Consider the following 23,800-nt stretch of genomic DNA (forward strand, 5'->3'; position numbering starts at 1 on the left):
TACTGTCTGCTGTATGAGCCATACTATTATCTTCTTTTTTCCTAATTATTGAGATTTGGTCTTAGAGGTCTGTTTCTTGCTATGATTTTTCTCTGCTCTTAATGTTACTAAGAACAATTTCTTTTATTTAATATAATTAAATTACTCATTGAGTTGAAGAAAGTTATGTTCATTTAATAGTATTTTCTTTTAGAGTTTCCCAATTATTTCAGTTGACTGCTTTACATTTTTTATATCATATATATTTTTTAGAAGCGTAGACTAGAAAGACCTTTAAAAACCCCACAGCTTTATGCCTTTTCTCTGCACACACCAGTGCCTGACAATAGTATGTAGATTTTTTAATTGCCCCCTATAAATAATTCTGCCTGAGTCTCATTTGGTCTGGCCTTCAAAGCTCCATTAAACGCCATTTACAAGGCCAACCCACATGCCCCTGAGAAAACTAATTCAGCCCCATCTTATAATAGTATTTTATTGTGTTCTTTCCATAACTTTTGAACTCAGTGAAGTTTCCTAAGTAATCATGGACAAGAACTGTGAATATACAAATATGAACAAAGCAAGATCCTTTCAGAAGTAGGAAGGTAATGTACAGGGAAAGAAACTGCAGTAGGAAGTTTAATGAGTCTTTTCTGGACTTGGGATGAGACACATGTAACCTCAGATGCTAAAATGAGGTTGGCTAGACAAAACCACAGAACTACTAGGAAATAGAGAAAACCAATTTCATGACCCTTTCCCATTACCCCCCTCCAGCCATATATATAAAATTTTAGCTCAAGCAGTGTTTTGGAAGAAGGCTGTCAGCTTAGTAGATGGATGTGCTGTGGCATATCCCTCCCTCCCCAGCTGTCTCTAGGAGCAAAGTGGGAGTATCATTTCCCCCTCAAGCTAAGTGACAAGAGAAGCAAAACAGCTGATGAGGAGAGTACAGATGCTTACCTCTCACATCCTGGCTGGATGCTGTTGAGCTTCAGAATTATGTAAGATGGCTCAGCCCTGCACTATGCCACTAGAGCAGAGACCAAAATAGTTCTTGAGAACATATGGCATTTCTAGAGTTTGGCAGGTCAGAAATGTGAAATGATTATCATGGGCAAAGCAGACACTGTGGAAGGTAGGTTTGAATAAGCCTGTTGGTATCACAGTCAATGAAGCTGCCTGCTAGGAGATAGGATAGTCTCTTAAGAACCTAATGTACTCCGAGAATGAAAGAAGCAGAATGTGGACAAATGCCATCTCCTGGAGCACTCAACATTTACGTGAGAACAACAAATTACAACACGTGAAGCCATTTTTCATTTTCTTCTTTTCTGACCTGGGAAGTGACCAGAATAGCAGTTGGAAGGTCAGGGAGGAAGTAGAAAGAAGAAAGAAAAGACAAATCGTAACCCTTGAGTCAAGGCTGTGCTGGGATGGAGAGACAGAAATATGGAACTGGATATGAGATGAAAGTGTTTATTAAGTTAATATAGAATTTTGTTGTTGTTGTTACTTTTTGGGTACTAGATGTTTATTTCAGACTCTTTTGTCACCGAGGTCAATAAACAATCAAAAGGTTACACATATCTATTGTATTCCAAGACAAATCTTTGCAGGAAAAAAAATGTACCTATTAGAACTTACTATTTCAGCTCTACCTGGAGCTATACACATGAGATATAGATATTCAGTTTCATAACTCCCTAGTTCCAAATAGACCACTAAGTATTTAAAAAGAAAAAAAGAAATAAAAGAAGCACACACAAACCACTAGTTATACTTGAATGGCTAATACATAGGGTAGTTTGAAAATACTGAGAATAACCTCTTCTCTATTTTATTTACTTATTTATTTAATTTTTTAAACATCTTTATTGGAGTATAATTGCTTCACAATGGTGTGTTAGTTTCTGCTTTATAACAAAGTGAAGCAGTTATACATGTACATATGTTCCCATATCTCTTTCCTCTTGCATCTCCCTCCCTCCCACCCTCCTTATCCCACCCCTCTAGGTGATCACAAAGCACCGAGCTGATCTCCCTGTGCTATGTGGCTGCTTCCCACTAGCTATCTATTTTACGTTTGGTAGTGAATATATGTCCATGCCACTCTCTTACTTTGACACAGCTTACCCTTCCCCCTCCGCATATCCTCAAGTCCATTCTCTAGTAGGCCTGTGCCTTTATTCCCGTCTTGCCCCTAGGTTCTTCATGACTCTTTATTTTCCCCCTTAGATTCCATAATATGTGATAGCATACGGTGTTTGTTTTTCTCTTTCTGACTTACTTCACTCTGTATGACAGACTCTAGGTTCATCAACCTCACTACAAATAACACAATTTCCTTTCTTTTTATGGCTGAGTAATATTCCATTGTATATATTGCCACACCTTCTTTATCCATTCATCTGTTGATGGACACTTAGGTTGCTTCCATGTCCTGGCTATTGTAAATAGAGCTGCAATGAACATTTTGGTACATGACTCTTTTTGAATTATGGTTTTCTCAGGGTATATGCCTAGTAGTGGGATTGCTGGGTCGTATCGTAGTTCTATTTTTAGTTTTTTAAGGAACCGCCATACTGTTCTCCATAGTGGCTGTATCAATTAGCATTCCCACCAACAGTGCAAAAGGGTTCCCTTTTCCCCACACCCTCTCCAGCATTTATGGTTCGTAGATTTTTTGAGGATGGCCATTCTGACCGGTGTGAGATGATATCTCATTGTACTTTTGATTTGCATTTCTCTAATGATTAATGATGTTAAGCATCCTTTCATGTGTTTGTTGGCAAGCTGTATATATTCTTTGGAGAAGCATCTAATTAGGTCTTCTGCCCATTTTTGGATTGGGCTGTTTGTTTTTTTGATATTGAGCTGCATGAGCTGCTTGTAAATTTTGGAGATTAATCCTTTGTCAGTTGCTTCATTTGCAAATATTTTCTCCCATTCTGAGGCTTGTCTTTTCGTCTTGTTTATGGTTTCCTTTGCTGTGCAAAAGCTTTTAAGTTTCACTAGGTCCTATTTGTTTATTTTTGTTTTATTTCCATTTCTCTAGGAAGTGGGTCAAAAAGGATCTTGCTGTGATTTATATCACAGAGTCTTCTGCCTATGTTTTCCTCTAAGAGTTTGGTAGTGTCTGGCATTACATTTACGTCTTTAATCCATTTTGAGTTTATTTTTGCGTATGGTGTTAGGGAGTGTCCTAATTTCATACTTTTACATATACCTGTCCAGTTTTCCCCGCACTACTTATTAAAGTGGCTGTCTTTTCTCAAGTGTATATTCTTGCCACCTTTATCAAATATAAGTTGACCATAGGTGCATGGGTTTATCTGTGGGCTTTCTATCCAGTTCCATTGATCTATACTTCTGTTTTTATGCCAGTACCAAACTGTCTTGATTACTGTAGTTTTGTAGTATAGTCTGAAGTCAGGGAGCCTGATTCCTCCTCCTCCATTTTTCTTTCTCAAGATTATTTTGGCTATTTGGGATCTTGTGCGTTTCCACACAAATTGTGAAATTTTTTGTCCTAGTTCTGTGAAAAATGCCAGTGGTAGTTTGATAGGGATTGCATTGAATCTGTAGCTTGCTTTGGGTAGTAGAGTCATTTTCACAGTGTTGATTCTTCCAATCCAAGAACATGGTATATCTCTCCATCTATTTGTATCATCTTTAATTTCTTTCATCAGTGTCTTATAAATTTCTGCATACAGCTCTTTTTTCTCCTTAGGTAGGTTTATTCCTAGATATTTTATTGTTTTTGTTGCAATGGTAAATGGGAGTGCTTTCTTAATTTCACTTTCAGATTTTTCATCATTAGTGTATAGGAATGCCAGAGATTTCAGTGCACTAATTTTGTATCCTGCAACTTTACCAAATTCATTGATTAGCTCTAGTAGTTTCCTGGTAGCATCTTTAGGATTCTCTATGTATAATATCATGTCATCTGCAAACAGTGACAGCTTTACTTCTTTTCCAATTTGGATTCCTTTTATTTCTTTTTCTTCTCTGATTGCTGTTGTTAAAACTTCCAAAACTATGTTGAATAAGAGTGGTGAGAGTGGGCAACCTTGTCTTGTTCCTGATCTTAGAGAAAATGGTTTCAGTTTTTCACCATTGAGAATGATGCTGGCTATGGGTTTGTCGTCATATATGGCCTTTATTATGTTGAGAAAAGTTCTCTCTATGCCTACTTTCTGCAGGATTTTTATCATAAATCGGTGTTGAATTTTGTCGAAATCTTTCTCTGCATTGATGGAGATGATCATATGGATTTTCTCCTTCAATTTGTTAATACGGTGTATCATATTGATTGATTTACATATATTGAAGAATCCTTGCATTCCTGGGATAAACCCCACTTGATCATGGCGTATGATCATTTATTGTGCTGTTGGATTCTGTTCGCTAGTATTTTGTTGAGGATTTTTGAATCTATGTTCACCAGTGATATTGGCCTGTAATTTTCTTTCTTTGTGATATCTTTGTCTGGTTTTGGTATCAGGGTGATTGTGGCCTCGTAGAATGAGTTTGGAAGTGTTCCTCCCTCTGCTATATTTTGGAAGAGTTTTAGAAGGATAGATATTAGCTCTTCTCTAAATGTTCGATAGAATTCGCCTGTGAAGCCATCTGGTCTTGAGCTCTTGTTTGTTGGAAGATTGTAATCACAGTTTCAATTTCAGTGCTTTTGATTGGTCTGTTCATATTTTCTATTTCTTCCTGGTTCAGTCTCAGAAGGTTGTGCATTTCTAAGAATTTGCCCATTTTTTCCAGGTTGTCCATTTTATTGGCATAGAGTTGCTTGTAGTAATCTCTCATGCTCTTTTGTATTTCTGCAGTGTCAGTTGTTTCTTCTCCTTTTTCATTTCTAATTGTATTGATTTGAGTCTTCTCCCTTTTTTTCTTGATGAGTCTGGCTAATGGTGTATCAATTTTGTTTATCTTCTCAAATAACCAGCTTTTAGCTTTATTGATCTTTGCTATGACTTCCTTCATTTCTTTTACATTTATTTCTGATCTGATCTTTATGATTTCTTTCCTTCTGCTAACTTTGGGGGTTTTTTGTTCTTTCTCTAATTGCTTTAGGTGTATGGTTAGGTTGTTTATTTGAGATGTTTCTTGTTTCTTAAGGTAGGATTGTATTGTTATAAACTTCCCGCTTAGAACTGCTTTTGTTGCATCCCATAGGTTTTGGGTCTTAGTGTTTTCATTGTCATTTGTTTCTAGGTATTTTTTGATTTCTTCAGTGATCCCTTGGTTATTTAGTATTGTATTGATTAGCCTCTGTGTGTTTGTATTTTTTACAGATTTTTTCCTTTTATTGACATCTAGTCTCATAGCGTTGTGGTCAGAAAAGATACTTGACACAATTTTCATTTTCTTATATTTACCAAGGCTGATTTGTGACCCAGGATATGATCTGACATGGAGAATGTGTCATGAGCACTTCAGAAGAAAGTGTATTCTGTTTTTTTTGGATGGAATATCCTATAAATATCAATTAATTCCATTTTATTTAATATATAATTTAAAGCTTGTGTTTCCTTATTTATTTTCATTTTGGATGATCTGTCCATTGGTGACTGTGGGGTGTTAAAGTCCCCTACTATGAATGTGTTACTGTCGATTTCCCCTTTTATGGCTGTTAGTATTTGCCTTATGTATTGAGGTGCTCCTATGTTGTGTGCGTAAATATTTATAATTGTTATATCTTCTTGGATCAATCCCTTGACCATTATGTAGTGTCCTTCTTTGTCCCTTGTAATACTCTTTATTTTAAAGTCTATTGCGTCTGATATGAGAATTGCTATTCCAGCTTTCTTTTGATTTCCATTTGCATGGAATATCTTTTTCCATCCCCTCACTTTCAGTCTGTATGTGTCCCTAGGTCTGAAGTGGGTCTCTTGTAGGCAGCATATATATGGGTCTTGTTTTTGTATCCATTTAGCCAGTTTATGTCTTTTGCTTGGAGCATTTAATCCATTTACATTTAAGGTAATTATCGATATGTATGTTCCTATTCCCGTTTTCATAATTCTTTTGGATTTGTTATCATAGGTCTTTTTCTTGTCTTGTGTTTCCTGCCTAGAGAAGTTCCTTTAGCATTTGTTGTAAAGCTGGTTTGGTGGTGCTGTATTCTCTTAGCTTTTGCTTTTCTGTAAAGGTTTTAATTTCTCTGTCAAATCTGAATGAGATCCTTGCTGGGTAGAGTAATCCTGGTTGTAGGTTTTTCTCCTTCAACACTTTAAATATGTCCTGCCATTTCCTTCTGGCTTGCAGAGTTTCTGCTGAAGGATCATCTGTTAACCTTATGAGGATTACCTTGTGTGTTATTTGATGTTTTTCCCTTGCTGCTTTTAATATTTTTTCTTTGTATTTAATTTTTGATAGTTTGATTAATATGTGTCTTGGAGTATTGCTCTTTGGATTTATCCTCTATGGGACTCTCTTTGCTTCCTAGGCTTGATTAACTATTTCCTTTCCCATATTAGGGAAGTTTTCAACTATAATCTCTTCAAATAGTTTCTCAGTCCCTTTCTTTATCTCTTCTTCTTCTGGGACCCCTATAATTCGAATGTTGGTGTGTTTAGTGCTGTCCCAGAAGTCTCTGAGACTGCCCTCAGTTCTTTTCATTCTTTTTTCTTTATTCTGCTCTGCAGTAGCTATTTCCAGTATTTTATCTGCCAGGTCACTTATCCGTTCTTCTGCCTCAGTTATTCTGCTATTGATCCCTTCTAGGGAATTTTTAATTTCATTTATTGTGTTGTTCATCAGTGTTTGTTTGCTCTTTAGTTTTTCTAGGTCCTTGTTAAACGTTTCTTGTATTTTCTCTATTCTATTTCCAGGATTTTGGATCATCTTTACTATCTTTACTCTGAATTCTATTTTAGGTAGACTGCCTATTTCCTTTTCATTTGTTAGGTCTGGTGGGTTTTTACCTTGCTCCTTCATCTGCTGTGTGTTTTTCTGTCTTCTCATTTTGCTTAACTTGCTGTGTTTGGAGTCTCCTTTTCGCAGGCTGCTGGTTCGTAGCTCCTGTTGTTTCTGGTGTCTGTCTCCAGTGGCTAAGGTTGGTTCAGTGTGTTGTGTAGGCCTCCTGGTGGAGGGGACTAGTGCCTGTGTTCTGGTGGATGAGGCTGGATCTTGTCTTTCTGGTTGGCAGGACTGTATCTGGTGGTGTTTTCTGGGGTGTCTGTGGCCTTATTATGATTTTAGGCAGCCTCTCTGCTAATGGATGGGGTTGTGTTCCTGTTTTGCTAGTTGTTTGGCATAGGGTGTCCTGCACTGTAGCTTGCTGGTCGTTGAGTGAAGCTGGGTCTTGGCATTGAGATGGAGATCTCTGGGAGATTTTTGCCGTTTGATATTACATGGAGCTGGGAGGTCTGTTGTGGACCAGTGTCCTGAAGTTGGCTCACCCACCTCAGAGGCACAGCCCTGACACCTGGCTGGAGCACCAAGAGCCTTTCATTCCACATTCCACATGGCTCAGAATAAAAGGGAGAAAAAATAGAAAGAAAGATGATCAAATAAAATAAAATAAAGTAAAATAAAATAAAGTTATTAAAATAAAAATATAATTATTAAGAAAAAACGTTTGAAAAGTAAAAAAAAAAAAAAGAAAAAAAATCCAAAAACGGACAGAGAGAACCCTAAGACAAATGGTAAAATCAAAGCTATACAGAGAAAATCACACACAGAAGCATACACATACACACTCACAAAAAGAGAAAAAGGGAAAAAAAGTATATATCTTGCCACCAAAGTTCACCTCCTCAATTTGGGATGAATCGTTGTCTATTCAGATATTCCACAGATGCAAGTACATCAAGTTGATTGTGGAGACTTAATCCGCTGCTCCTGAGGCTGCTGGGAGAGATTTCCCTTTCTCTTCTTTGTTCGCACAGCTCCCGGGGCTCAGCTTTGGATTTGGCCCCGCCTCTGCGTGTAGGTCGCTTGAGGGCACCTCTGTCCTTCGCTCAGACAGGACGGGATTAAAGTAGCAGCTCATTCGGGGGCTCTGGCTCACTCAGGCCGGAGAGAGGGAGGGGCACGGATGGGGGTAAGCCTGCGGTGGCAGAGGCCAGTATGACGTTGCTACAGCCCGAGGTGCGGTATGTGTTCTCCCAGGGAAGTTGTCCCTGGATCATGGGACCCTGGCAGTGGCGGGCTGCACAGGTTCCCAGGAGGGGAGGTGGGGATAGTGACCTGTGCTCGCACACAGGCTTCTTGGTGGCTGCAGCAGCAGTCTCAGCGTCCCATGCCCGTCTCTGGTGTCCGCGCTGATAGCCGCGGCCCGCGCCCGTCTCTGGAGCTCCTTTAAGCGGCGCTCTTAATCCCCTCTTCTCGGGCACCAGGAAACAAAGAGGGAAGAAAAAGTCTCTTGTCTCTTATGGCAGGTCCAGACTTTTTCCCGGACTCCCTCCCGTCTGGCTATGGTGCACTAACCCCTTCAGGCTGTGTTCATGCAGCCAACCCCAGTTCTCTCCCTGCGATCCGACCGAAGCCCGAGCCTCAGCTCCCAGCCCTGCCCGCCCTGGCGGGTGAGCAGACAAGCTTCTCGGGCTGGTGAGTGCCGGTCGGCACCGATCCTCTGTGTGGGAATGTCTCCGCTCTGCCCTCCGCCCCCCTGTTGCTGCGCTCTCCGCCCTGGCTCCGGAGCTTCCCCCCTCAGCCACCCGCAGTCTCCGCCTGGGGGGGCTTCCTAGTGTGTGGAAACCTTTCCTCCTTCACAGCTCCCTCCCACTGGTGCAGGTCCTGTCCCTATTCTTTTGTCCCTGTGTTTTCTTTTTTCTTTTGCCCTACCCAGGTACATGGGGAATTTCTTGCCTTTTGGGAAGTCTGAGGTCTTCTGCCAGCGTTCAGTAGGTGTTCTGTAGGAGCTGTTCCACATGTAGATGTATTTCTGATGTATTTGTGTAGAGGAAGGTGATCTCCACGTCTTACTCTTCCGTCATGTTGAAGCTCCTCCCCAGTATAGAATTTTTTAATAGCTGAAAATGAAACTGTCCTAGTACCTAAAAGAGCTTTGGATATAGTTGAGGCTGAAGCCAGAGATGAGATGGAACATATTGGAGAACAATGGTGGGAGAAGAATTAAGCTCTTATGTTTAAACTCTATGTATTTCAGTCTGCTCAGTAAACCAGTTACCTAACTGTAACATAATATAGTACAGAAAGTGCTAAGGCTAGGAAAGATTTTCATCTGATTGTTTACCTGATAGTCATATTTATCTGGTTGACCATTAATCTCTTAAATGTAGAAAAGTTTTTCCTTGTGTGGCAAAAAATATGTGACATTTTCCATTTCAAAGTCCAAAGAGAATGACAGGACAGACTACAATGCACTAAGAAACTAGAAAGTTATTGAATATGCAACAATGTGTTTAAGCAAAGTCTTTCATTTGACACTTCTTCTTCTCTGCTCCTTTTGTGTTATCTATGTTATAAGAACCAAAGAAAATGGCTACGTGTTGTGACAATATCATGATCCACTTATGGATTAGGATGGCTAGACAAGAAAAGCAGCATGGAGAGCCCAGACATGGAGGTGGAGAAGGGGGATGTAGAGGGGAACATGGTGCTCTGTACGGTGCACCACACTCTGAAGGGCTCTCTTGACTCCCCAATCATTCAGGTGGGTTGAGGGGCCAGGATGGATGACAAACAGTCTGCTGTGGAGACTTCTCAACAGGACAGTGTCTTGGAGGCAACTGCAAGCCAAGAGACTGAATGGCTCTTACTATGTTGACAAACATATATTTAACCTGAAAATGTTTCCTCTATACGAAAATAGCAACATGCATAATTACTTTCATTTAAATTTATATTTAATAAAGTAATAACTCATTTAAATTCATGATAATAATAATAATAAATGGCTAATGTTAAGCACTTACCATGTGCCAAACTCTTTACCTTCATTATCTTATTTAACACAATAATCCAAGGAAGTAGGTTGCTATATGATCTCCATTTTACAAGTGAAAAAACTGAGCCTTGAACAATGCATATAGCTTACCTATGTTTATTGCTAGTAAGTGGCATAGAGGAACATTAATCCAGATCTGCATAACTCTGAACCTCAAACTCTTAATTACAGGTATTAGGTAGCACCTTCTTTTATCTCTCTCTATCAGTTCATCATAATTTGAAATAAAAAACTGCAGGTATTGAGATTTAAACCAAGAGCTTTAATAATAATAGAAATTTTATAGAACAGAGAAGACCAAACCTTTCTAAACTATAGATTACATAGTTAATGGTATCTTCTCTCCTTTTCATTTATCTTTCATCAGTTAGTGTTATAAATATGTAACACAGAATATTAAAGTTCAGTTAAATGAGAGAATTGTTCTTGCTAAATTCATATTTACATATTTTATCATTTCTACCAGAGTGTTTATTTCAAAATTCATTTCCTAAAATGTGATTTTTCTCTCTTGAGTGTCATCTTTTTAAATGGTAGAGAAAGCATTCCCAATATTCAACACAAACTTATATACTGGTTTGAAGATAGTAACACATTTCCACATTTGCAAATTTCTTTCTCTCTCTCTGTAGCTAACAAACTCACTAAAACTTGTAAGAAAATTGAACTATAAATAAATAAATATAAACATACATTAAAGTGCAAACATATACAGGTATCCCTTGCTTTTCAAAAGTTTGCTTTATACCACTTTGTTTTTTACAAAAGACCTACATTAGTACCTATTTTCACAAACTGAAAACAATCTGAATAGATTTTCACTTTTATGAAAAAGGTGAAAAATGAAAATTGATTCTTCACTTTATGCCATTTTGGCTTACAAGTTTTCTTAGGAATGCTTTCCTTTTAGATAGCTGGGGAAATCTGTATTTGTATCACGATTTTGACATCCTAAAAATAATAAGTTGACTAAACCAATTTATCTTATATTTATTGCTTATGAAGAGTATTTTGATGACCATAAAATTCAAAATATACCCTACAGTATATTGCAAAGAAAAATTAACCGTTTTTGGTGTGTGGGCAAGAAACAATCTAAGGTAAAAATGTTTTACTAAAACTGCTTTGGGATTTAGAATATCCTAGTAAAGAGGAGAATTTTAAAGGGACATAAAACTTTTGATTCAATATCCCGAGTGTGAGACCTTTTCTCTTCCAGGCAGCTCCATTGGTTTTCAAAGATTACTTGGCCCATTAGAACAGCATCATCTTTTAAAATACAGGACATGTACTTAACAGAGGCAGAGTGCATCACTTGAGAGGATGTCTCAGGATGTTAGTGTCCCTTTTAATCTGTGCTGCCTGACAAAACAGGCACAAAACTCAACCCTTGGTTCAACACCATTAGCAGCTTTAGCCCTGTGTGGTACCAAAGCACAAGAAGCATAAAGTATGCAGTACAGCCTTCCTCAACTCACTTTCAAAAAAGAGTATTTCATGTATTTTTCATGCTATTTCTCTTCTCTTCCATAAGATTTTAATGGACTAGAGTACGTCATGTGTATAGAACTCATGATAAAATGGAGAGACAGGCACTATATGATTGAAGTAGCTTCAGAAATAGACAAGGGACAAATCTTTTAAAATGCATTATCTGAATACGATTTAACTTGAAAAGTGAAAGTGTTGTTGTTATTTTTAATAGCACAAAGAGATTTGTACTACAGAAAGTCTAAAATGATTATTCACCCCAAACGGATTATTTATTTTGAAATGAATATTTATAGAGAACATCTGAATTAGGCAGTAATCTTTGCCTTTGTTTAAACACAATTAACAGTATGCAAATTAAGGCAGTGCTTTTTAGAAAATATGTGAGCCTAAGTACTAATATTGGCAGTCATTTCAATATCTGCACAGTGAGTACATAAAATGAGGAACAACTAACCTGTTATGCCCTTAATTAATGAACACCTGTACACAATGAAAGCATGGCTGATTTCACGAATGCATGGAAATCCAACCTAGCAATTAATGTTCAATTAAAAATTCACACTATTGAAAAAGTAGCAGAAAAAAAAAACGTGATAGGCAAATCACAAAAGCAGAAAAGTTGGATTTTTCTGTGAATGAATCTTTTCCAACATATTTAGACTAGTTTTTCTTTTCTTGGTTGCTTAATTTTTATATGAAAAGAATTTGAACATCTTTTTAATGATTATTCACACTTTATGCAATAAGTTGATCATTTGGGATTCTTTTCTTTTCTTTCTTTCTCTTTTTAAGAACCAGACTGAGTGTGTTTTAGAGAAAGAACCAACACTTTTGATAATTTATTTTAATTATTATAAGCTTTGTTCGATTTCTAAGAAGTCACAAATCACATTTTTGGTCCAATTCTATAACTATGATACAAAATGTACAATACACAGTTCATTCTTAACCTTCTATGTACATGTGTCTCTGACCTGGGTCCTGATGTGGATAGCAGCATATAAAGGAAAGAAAAGGAATATTCCTTTTTAATCTTTCAACAAAGACATATGGAGTACCAGTGCCAGACATTGTTCTAGGTATTGAAGATAAAACAGTGAACAAATAAGACAAAATTCTCATCCTTAGTGTACTTACGTTGTAATGATTATTGAGATTCATGTTACCATTGAGTGTAAAGACATTAATTTGTATTTCTCCTTCTCGTATCTGTAATCGACCCCCCTCTTCATTTCTCTGTTGTTTTAATCTTTCTTATCAACATTATTGATATTTGTGTTTGCCTAAGCTAGTGCCTTACTAAATACTTTTTATATACAATTTTATAGGGACATACAGATAAATCTCAATAAGACTTTGTCCAAAGTAATCAAAACTCTACTAACAATTTTTCTTTATTCTGCTTCTTTCAGATGATGGACAAGTTATCTTAACATTTGTTTTTAAATAAAGCTGTTAATTTTCCTTGTGTGGTCTTTAGAAAGATTCTATCAGAGATACTTCATTCTAAGGGCCGGAAGAATACTGTTTTTTTTTCTAAGTTAGGAAGCAGTTATTTTACACATAGACATCAAGAGGGCAGTAGGTCAAGTTAAGACTATGTTTGTCGTTACCAAGTGTAATTTATACCAGCTCAGACGGTGAAGGGCAACATAAAGAGTTTAAGGAAGTACCCTATAATTAGAGGTAACTGTTATCACTGGTGAAAAAGAGGGTGAGCTAATCTATTCTGAATTTTATAGGTCTGCTGTATTGAATGAATATAATTAGAAGAAGAAACTAACTGCTTCAGTTTCATGGTAACTTGATGCAGGCAAGGTTTGGGAGGAAATTGAAGCACCTAGACCTGTACTTGTAGAAACAAGGAAAGAATGTTCTGAAAACAGATAAAATGAAAGAATTATTTTGAAGAAAAATATTTTATGATGTCTAGGTAAATGAATCAGGAAAAATTATACTAAAGCAAGCATTAATGGTTAATTCAACTTGCTTTAAAAGTGATTAGGGACATACCAAATAGAATGCTGACTCCCCAATATTCTTACCTGCTTCATTTGTGCGGATCATTCGAGATGGGGTGCTTGGATCTCCAGTCCCAATTGGATTGGTGGCCACCACTCTGAATTCATATTCCACCCAGGGGTTCAGGTCCACTGCCATGGCTGATTCCATGTCCCCTGTTATGATTTCTGGGACTGTGGAGAGGAAGTAGATTTCATGCCATTAAGTGAACTGGAAATGCTTATAGATCGCGATCAAAGATATCACAGGCACTGACATAATTGGCAGGCTGCTGCGTACATCCTTATAACACATGGTCATGTGTCACCTCCCATCTCATTAGTAAAATGAAAATCAATCTTCAGAAGTAAACACTTGCACATGTCAGTTTGTTGTAGTTAGAATTCTTTCATCTCATATTTACACATAGATTGACATAACATAACTTGCCATGATCATTTTGTCAACCCCTCAGCCCCAGATAAGACACCAACTAGTGCTCTAATTTAAGCAAATAGTTCTCATATTTCTAGAGAAATTTCTTGAGCAGTTTTCTCCTCACAGTTCTGGCAAACATGCTTAGCCACTTGGCAGTTCCAAGCAGCAGAGTAAGAATATATTTCTCTAATTTAAAAACTCCAGTTTGTGGTTTCAAAGTGGAAGCTCTGAACTCTCCTTGGAGTGATTTTTGCACTACATTTAGATTTTATTAAAACATAAAATTGTGTGTCAATATAATTACCACATAGTAAAGTATTTTTTACATAGCATTTATGCTCTATTTGACTGCTTTTCTTGTTCACTCATCTCTGCTGTGTAGGAAATATTTCTGGAAGAACATTTGTTATAGAGGTGAAAAGGGGGAAAGTAGAAAACCTCCCTTATGAAGTTCAATCATTCTCTGGGTTTATATCAGCCCTGGATTTCTGTTTAAACATGGCAGGGCAGTGGCAGGAGGGAGCTCTTGATCTGATGACTTGATGGACTTTTACTGTGACAAGGTGTAATTAAATGCATCTTGGATTTCCCATAAAAATCTCTTTTGAAATGTAACAGTAGAATATTACCAAATAATTAGCTCCCTGAAAGGTGAATGATCAGCGCATAGGCAGTGTGGGCTGCCTGACAAATCTCACAGCCCTACAGAGCTGACTTTTTAAAGCAGTGAAATGAAGACATGAAAAAAGTCTGTCCCCTTTTGCTGCACTGGCAAATGAGCAACATGCTTGGAGTCTAAGAGGTAGGGGATAAAGGCCACTGTTCAGTCCATAGCTTGGTAGAATACTGAGCTGTGTATGCCAAACATAAAGGTGGGAAGAAGAGATACCAAGACACTCAGCTCTCCGTAGAGCCCAACATACACTGCTTCGCCAATACTTGCCTTGGGTCCCTCAGGACTTACTGTTTCATTGACTTCTGTTTATGTCAGTCATTTCAAGCAACTCCAGACAGATAGGTTGTGCCTCATCCATTTTATTCTAATACCCATAGAACTCTGCACATTTCCTCTTTCTGTCTCAGTTGTCATCCTTCCCTACTGTTTAAAATCCTTTTATTAGGGCCTTTGGAATTCATAATCCGTCATTAGCAAAATTGCCATATACTCATTCTTCTTTCTGAACATTCTTCCAACTTTTAACTACAGTAGAAACATGAATCCACTCTAAGGCAACTTTATGCCTCTCAAGGGGTGGCCCTCTTAAGATATTGTAAAGAAGAGGTCAATCCATCTCAGTTGTGTCTCTCTCCTCCCCACCTCCCCCACAAATGTCTCTAAAGCAAGCATGCAGGTATTTTTCCCACTTAAAAACAAATCAAAACAAAATTGTCTCAAAATTTTCTCTCCTTCCAGCCTTCACTCAGTCTCTATGTTTCTTTTATAGCAAAACTTCTCGAGAGTTATTTGTGCCTTATTTGCTATCTCCAATTATTCTCTTTCTATTCACTCTTGAACCCACTCCAATCAAGCTCTTACCTCCAGCATTCCACTATAACTGCTCCTGTAAAGATCACCAATGGTCTCTATTGCTAAAACCGTATGGCTGGGTCTCTGTTCCTTAGATTGTTTGTTCTAACATCATGCTATGACACAGTTGATCATGCTCTGCTCTTTGAAATACTTTTCAAAACTTCTGTTTTTCTCCTTTCTGATTATGCCTTATCAGTCTCTGTTGCTAGTTTCTTTTCTTCTTCCAGGTGCACCACAGTTCTACTAACTCCCATTTTTTTTTAACTCCATGGTGATCTTATCTAGTCTCATGATTTTAAATACCTTCTGTATGCTGATGACGCCAATATTTTCAGCCATGAACTTCCTCCCTAGACTCCAAATTCACATGTCCTATGACCTATTAAACATTTCTATTTAGATGGGATTCTTAACCTTAATTTCCCACACCTACTTCTGCAGTATTTCCTACTCAGTGAATGAGAATTTCTGTATCCAAAATTTGGGGGTCATCCTGGATTTCTTTCTTTTTCCCCTGCACTACTCCAACTCATAAGCAAATTATGACATCTCTGACTTCAAAGTGTTTTGATTTCTCCACTTCCCTTTGGAGCAAAACTTCTTAAAAGAGTTGTCTGCATTAACTTTTCTCCATTTTCTCTTAAACCAATTCTTATGAGACTTTAGTCCTTACTATTTTACTAAAACTTCTAGTGTCAAGATCACAAATTACTTCTATGTTGCTTAAATCAATGATCAATTCTCATTCCTCATCATACTTTCCAAGTCAGCAGCATTTGACCCAGTTGATTACTTTCTCTTCCTTGATAGATTTTACTCTTTTTTTCTGTCAGGATATCACATTCTTTTTTTTTTTTTTTAACAAATGGTTGCTTCCCCTCTGTATTCTTTGGATGGCTCCTTTTCCACAACTTTTTTCTATTTGATACTTGAGGGCTTAGTTTTCACACTCCTTTCTTCTTTATTTTATGCTTATATCCTTTGAGATGGCATGCAGTTTTATGGTATTAAATGAAATTTATATGCCAATAATTTCCTAATTTATATCTTTATTCTAAACCTCACTCTTAAACTCCAGCCTTGTATATCTAATTTCTGTCTGACCTCTTTAAAGGTGTCTCCCCCAAATACAGTCATACAGTGGTTAGGATTTCAACATATTAATTTTGGGGAGACACAAGTCAGTCCATAGCAGGCAGGTTGTGATTTTTAAAATTTTTTAAAATTTATTTTAATTTTGGAAATTCACTTGTTGCACAATCTATGTTAGTTTCACGTGCACTACAGAATGATTTGGCATTGCATACGTTATGAAATGATTGCCACATTATGTCTAGTAACCATCTGTCCCTAAACAAATATATTACAATATTACTGACCATATTCTTAGGCTGTATATTACATGCCTGTAACTTATTTATTTATAACTAGAGATTTGTACCTCTTAATCTCCTTCACCTATTTCACATCCCCCAATGCCAACTTTCTGGCAATATCTGTCTGTTCTATGTATCTAAGAGTCTGTTTTCTTTCTTTTTTTGTTTTTTGAATTCCGTATATGAGATCATGTGGTATTTGTTTTTCTCTGATATTTCATTAGCATAAGACCCTCTAAATCCATACACATGATGTCAAATGGCAAGATTTCATTATTATTATAGCTGAGTAATATTCCATTGTTTATATATTTACCACATATTCTTTATCCATCTATCAATGAACACTTAAGTGGCTTCCATATCCTGGCTATTATAAATAATGCTGCAATGAACATTGGAGTGCATACATCTTTTTGAACTAGTGTTTTTGTTTTGTTTAGATAAATACCCTGAAGTGGGATTGCTGGATTTTATAGTAATTCTATTTTTTAAAATTCTGCAACCAAATTTTTAATAACAAAGATACTATTTTTAACGTGGCCAAATATACTTGGCTAAGTCCAGATGTTAAAAAAATCAAGAGCTTGGTCGACGATAAGAGCTTGTGGAGGGAGCATCAGTGTTCTGCTGCATTTCTGCATCTGGCAATACAACAGCAAGCACCAGATTTTAGTAATCCTATTTTTAATTTTTTTGAGGAAGCTATTACTGTTTTCCATAGTGGATATACCAACTTACATTCCTACTAAGAATGCACAGGAGTATCCTTTTCTCCATATGCTCACCAACGTTTGTTATTTGTTGCTTTTTTGCTAAGAACCATTTTCACAGGTGTGAGGTAATATCTCATTGTAGTTTTGACTTGCATTTCTCTGATGCTTAGTGATGTTGAGTGCCTTTTCATGTGTCTGTTGGCCATCTCTATGTTTTCTTTGGAAAAATGTCTATTTAGGTCCTCTGCCAATTTTTTAATCAGGTTGTTTGATTTTTTTATTTGATGTTGAGTTGTATGAGTTCTTTGTATATTTTGGATATTAACCCCTTATTAGATGTATGATTTGCAAATATCTTCAAATATTCCAGTAGTCTACCTTTTTGTTTTGTTGATAGTTTCCTTTGTTATGCTAAAATTTTTTAGTTTGATGTAGTCCCATTTGTTGATTTTTGCTTTTAGTGCCCTCGTCTGAGGAGACAGATCCAAAATAAATATTAAGACTGATGTCGAACAGTGTACTATGTTTTCTTCTAGGAATTTTATGGTTTCATGTCTTACATTTAAGTCTTTAATCCATTTTGAGTTTATTTTTGTATATGGTGTGAGAAGGTAGTCCAATTTGATTCTTTTGCATGTAGCTATCCAGTTTTCCCAGCATTATTTACTGAAAGGTCTTTCTTCTCCTCATTTTATATTCTTGCATCCTTTGCCATAGATTAGTTAACCATATGTGTGTGGGTTTATTTCTGGGCTCTCATTTCCCATACTATTTTGATTACTGTAGCTTTGTAGTACAGTTTGAAGTGAGGGAGAATGATACCTCCAGCTTTTTGTTTCTTTCTTGATTGTCTTGGCTATTAGGGGTGTTTTGTGTTTCCATACAAATTTTAGAATTATTTGTTCTAGTTCTGTGAAAATTGCCATTGGTATTTTGATAGAAATTGCATTGAATCTTTAGATTGCCTTAGGTGGTTTGGTCATTTTAACAATATTAATTCTTTCATTATATCATTTTCTATGTATAGTATTGTTTCATCTGAAAACAGTGAGTTGTACTTCTCCTTTCCAATTTGGATTCCTTCTATTTATGTTTTCTTGTCTGATTGTTATGGCTAGGACTTCCATAAAGGTAGTAAAAGTGGGCATACTTGTTTTGTTCCTGATCTTAGAGGAAATGCTTTCAGCTTTTCACCATTCAATATGATGTTAGTTATGGGCTTGTCATTTATGACCTTTACTATGTTGAAGCATATTTCCTCTATACCTACTTTGTTGAGAATTTTTATCATAAATGGATGTTGATTTTTTTCAAAAGCTTTTCTGTATCTACTTTGATATGTATATGATTTTTATTCTTCAATTATTTAATGTGGTATATCACACTGATTGATTTAGGAATATTGAATCATCTTTGCATCCCTGGTATAAATCCCACTTAACCTTGCTGTATGATCTTTTTTATGAATTGTTGAATTCAGTTTGTTAACATTTTGTTGAGGATTTTTGAATCCATGTTCATCAGTGATATTGGCATATATTTTTATTTTTTATGTTGTCTTTATCTAGTTTTGTTATCAGGGTGATGCTGGCCTCATAGAAAGAGTTTGGAAATGTTCCTTCCTCTTCAATTTTTTTGGATAGTTTGAGAAGAATAGGTACTAACTCTTCTTTAAATGTTTAGCAGAAATACCCTTTGAAGTCATCTGGTCCTGTACTTCTTTTTGTTGGCTTTTATTTTTTTTATTACTGATTCATTTTCAATACTAGTAACTGATCTGTTTTATTTTCCATTTCTTTCTGATTCAGTCTTGGGAGATTATAAGTTTCTAGAAATTTATCTATTTGTTCTAGATTGTCAATTTATTGGCAAATAATTTTTCATAGTAATCTCTTATGATCCTTTATAAGAGATTAGTATTATTTTTATTTATGTAACGGTTGTAACTTCTCTTTCATTCTTGATTTTATTGATATGGGCTCTCTTTTTCTTGATGAGTCTGACTAAAGGTTTATCAATTTTGTTTATACTTTCAAAGAAACAGCTCCTAGTTTTATTGGTTTTTGTTTCCTATTGTTTTATTTAATCTCTATTTCACTTATTTCTACTCTGAAATTTATTATTTCATATCTTCCACTAACTTTGGGTTTTATTTGTTCCTTTACTAGTTCCTTTAGGGGTAGGGGTAGGTTGTTTCCTTGAGATTTTTCTGGTTTCCTGAGGTAGACTTGTATTTCTAAAACTTTAGAACTGCTTTTGCAGCATCCCATAGATTTTAAGACGTTGTTTTAATTTTCATATGTCACCAGGAATTTTTTTGATTTCCTCTTTGATTTCTTCAGTGACCCATTGATTTTTTTTTATAAGGAGTCTTTCATTTCTTAATGTTAGTTATTATTCTTTTTTCCAAACATTATATCTTAGCAGAACAATGCTTTCTTTATTTTTTAAAATTTATTTTATTTATTTATTTATTTTGTCTGTGCAGCCTGCGGGATCTTAGTTCCCCAACCAGGGATTGAACCCATACTCCCTGCTGTGGAAGCGCAGAGTTTTAACCACTGGACCACCAGAGAAATCCCCTGCCATTGGTTGTTTAGTAGTATATTGTTTAGCCTCCATGTGTTTGTGTTTTTTGTAGTTTTTTTCCTTGTAGTTGATTTCTAGTCTTAAATCATTGCATTTGGATAAGTGCTCAGTATGGTTTCATTCTTCATGAATTTACTGAGACTTGTTTTGTGGTCTAGCATGTGGTCTATCCTGGAGAATATTTCATGTGCACTTGAGAAGAATGTGTATTCTGCTGTTTTGGGATGGAATGTTCTGTAGCTATCTGTTAATCTATCTGGTCTAATGTGTCATTTAAGGGCAGTGTTTCCTTATTGGTTTTTCTGCCTGGATGATCTGTTCATTGAGGTAAGCAAGATCTTAAATTCTCCGCTATTAGGCTTCTATGGGTTGATCTTGTTTGGGACACTGCGCTTCCAGGAACCTGATGTTTGTTTCCATTATGAGGTTAGGGAAGTTTTCAGCTATTATTTCTTCAAATGATTTCTCTGACCCTTCTTCTTCTGGGACCTCTATAACATGAATGCTACTACATTAGATGTTGTCCCAGTGGTCTTTTAAACTGTCCCTTTTTTTTTTTTTTTTTACAGTATGTGGGCTTCTCACTGCTGTGGCCTCTTCCATTGTGGAACACAGGCTCCAGACGTGCAGGCTCAGTGACCATGGCTCATGGGCCCAGCCACTCCACGGCATGTGGGAACTTCCTGGACCGGGGCAAAAACCCGTGTCCCCTGCATCGGCACATGGACTCTCAACCACTGCACCACCAGGGAAGCCCATGTCCTATTTTTTAAAAAATTTTTTCTTCTTTTTTCAACTTGGGTGATTTTCGCTACTGTGTCTTCAGTTTGATCTGTTCCTCTGTATTATGTAATATAGTATTGATTTCTTCTAGTGTATTTATTTCAGTTATTGTATTTTTCAGCTCTGTTTGGATCCTCTTTATATTTTCTAACTCTTTGTTAAAATTATCACCACATTCATCTATGTTCTCCTGAGTGTAGTGAGCATCTTTATGAACATTATCTTGAATTTCTTACCAGGTAGATTGCTTATCTCCACTTTGTTTAGTTCTTTTTCTGAGATATTACGAGATTTTTTCTTTTTCCTTTTTATCATATTCCTCTGTCTCCTCATCTTGCCTAATTCTTTGCTTATTTCTATGTGTTGGATAAGTCAGTTATACTTCCCCATCATTGAGAAGTAGCCTCATGTAGGAGACATCTAATAGACGTCCAACAGCACACGCCCTTCTAGTCACTGGAGCTATATACTCTAGGGGTCTCCCCTATTTGGGTTGCATGGACCCATCTATTGTAGTGAGGCTGACTACTGTGGGTGCTCTGGTGGGCTAGACTGGCCTCCATTCTGTTTGACTCTCAGGTACTGCCTCATGGCTGCTGGCCTGCTAAGGGCAGGGCCAAGTTTTGAAATGGTTGGCTGCTCAGCCTGGGTGGGCCCTGAGCTGGTGTCAGCCTGCTGGTGGGCAGGTAGGCCCTCAGCAATAATAGGTTAGACAAAGGACTCCAAAATGGCACTTGACAGCATCAGTGTGCTTGTGGTAGAATGAGCTCCCCCAAATGGCTGTCACCAGTGTCTCGATCCCCAAGGGGAGCTCCATTGCCTCCTGCTTTTCTAGGAGGCTCTCCAAGATCAGCAAGTGGGCTGACCCAGATGCCTTTAAAATTATGGCCTCTACACGGGGACTTGAAATGTGTGAGATTTTGTGCATGCCTTTTACGAGTGGAGTCCCTATTTCTTACAGCCCTCCAATTCTCCTGAATGCAAGCCCCACTAGCCTTCAAAGACAGAAGTTCTAGAGACTCTTCTTCCTGGTGCAGGATGCCCAGGGTGGGGAGCCCAATGTAGGGCTTGGAATCCTTGCTCCTTGGGGAGAACCTCTGAGACTGTGATTATCCTCCCATTTGTGGGTCACATACCTGGTGGTGTGGGTTTCAAATACACAGTGTCTCTGTCCCTCGTCCCCATCTCTTTTATGGTTTCTTCTTTATATCTTCAGTTGCAGAATAATATTTTCTCCTAGTCTTAGGGTTATTCTCATAGGTAGTCACTCTGTAAATAGCTGTAGTTTTGGTGTGCCCATGGGAAGTGGTGAGTTAAGGATCTTTCTACTCAGCTATCTTCACCACACATCTCTTGAAATTTTAAACAGAGTGGTCAGTATGAGCCTCATTATGAAGGTGCATTTGAGTGAACTTTTGAATGAAGTTTGGATTTAGCTACGCCAATATTTGGAGGAAAGCATCCCATGTAAAACGAGTAACTAGTACAAAGGTATTAGATGCATTATAGGCAGGACATTAGAAGACCAGTGAGTCAGGAGCAGAATAAGAATGGTAGAAAATGAGTTTGTAGAGGGATTGGAGGAACCAAGACATAAAGGATTTGGGCTTTCATCCTGAGAGAAATGAAGAGACATTGGGGAATTGATACTGTGTTATCTTTAATATATTAAGCTATGTTGAAAATAGGAAGTAATTAATGTTAAATGAAGTCATAAGGGTGGGACAATGATTTGATAAGAATAGTGTCTTTATAAGAAGAGACACTGGAAAACTTGCTTCCTGTCTGTCTGCTATGTGAGTACGCAGTGAGAGGGCTACTATCTGCAAGCCAGGGGGAGCATTCTCAGCAGAAATCAAAAGGAACTGGCTGACACCTACATGCTCAGTCACCAGAACTGTTAGAAAATAATATTTTGTTGTTTTAGCCACCTAGGTGATGGCATTTGGTTATGACAGCCCAAGCAGACTAATATACTACCTCTTCCACAGTATTTCTGATCTTCCTTACAATATAATATTTCTTTATTTGTTTCATTCATTAACTTCCAAGATACTATTTAACTTACATGTTTATTATGTTCTCTGTTTATTGTTTGTCCTCACCCATGTGAATACTCTCTACACAAGAGCATGAATGTTTTGTTTTGTTTTGTTTTGTTCCCTCATACATCCTAAGTGCCTAGATCACTGTCTGAAGGTTGCTTGTTACATTATTGTTGAATGAATGAAAGGGGAGTTCAAATTGCCAGGTGTGACCAACAGTTAATTTCTGTTTTAATCTTGATGTAATTATTTCTGATGCAATGCTAAAAAACAAAATTAATATAAAATTTATAACTATCCTTCCTCCTAAAGCTACATATATTTATATTCTCCTAGCCATAACTATAAGTTTTAAAGACTCCTACCTAGGGGGAGACATTCAAGATGGCAGAGGAGTAAGATGTGGAGATCACCTTCCTTCCCACAAATACAACAGAAATACATCTACATGTGGAACAACTCCTACAGAACACATACTGAATGCTGGCAGAAAACCTCAGACTTCCCAAAAGCCTCAGAAGTAGCGGATTAAGTCTCCACAATCAACGTGATGTACCCTATATCTCTGGAATACCTGAATAGACAACAAATCATCCCAAAATTGAGGCGGTGAAATTTGGGAGCAACTGCAGACTTGAGATATATATTTTTTTCTATTTTTGCGAGTGTGTATGTGTATGCTTCTTTGTGTGATTGTGTATGTATAGCTATATTTTACAATTTTTCATAGGGTTCTCTCTGTTCTTTTTATTTTTTTTAAGTATGGTTTTTAGCACTTGTTATCACTGGTGGACTAGTTTTTTGGTTTGGTTGCTCTCTTCTTTCATTCTTTTTAAATTACTTTTTAATTTTTAATAATTTAAAAAAAAATTATTTTAATAACTTTATTTTATTTATTTATTTATTTTTTATTT

The 23,800-nt window shown here is 36.9% G+C and overlaps 1 protein-coding gene across 1 annotated transcript in view; it reads right to left on the reverse strand.

The window, feature by feature from the left end:
- CNTN5 (contactin 5) overlaps nt 1-23,800 on the reverse strand; it is a 1,393,643-nt gene that overhangs the window by 60,602 nt on the left and 1,309,241 nt on the right. Inside the window, exon 17 of the mRNA XM_029208299.1 lies at nt 13,453-13,602. Coding sequence (XP_029064132.1) covers nt 13,453-13,602 — 150 coding nt within the window. The remainder of the gene's footprint in view (nt 1-13,452; nt 13,603-23,800) is intronic.

The sequence above is a fragment of the Monodon monoceros genome, unplaced genomic scaffold (genome assembly GCF_005190385.1).
Source record: "Monodon monoceros isolate NGI ecotype Baffin Bay Population unplaced genomic scaffold, NGI_Narwhal_1 Super_Scaffold_7, whole genome shotgun sequence".
Classification (NCBI taxonomy): domain Eukaryota; kingdom Metazoa; phylum Chordata; class Mammalia; order Artiodactyla; family Monodontidae; genus Monodon; species Monodon monoceros.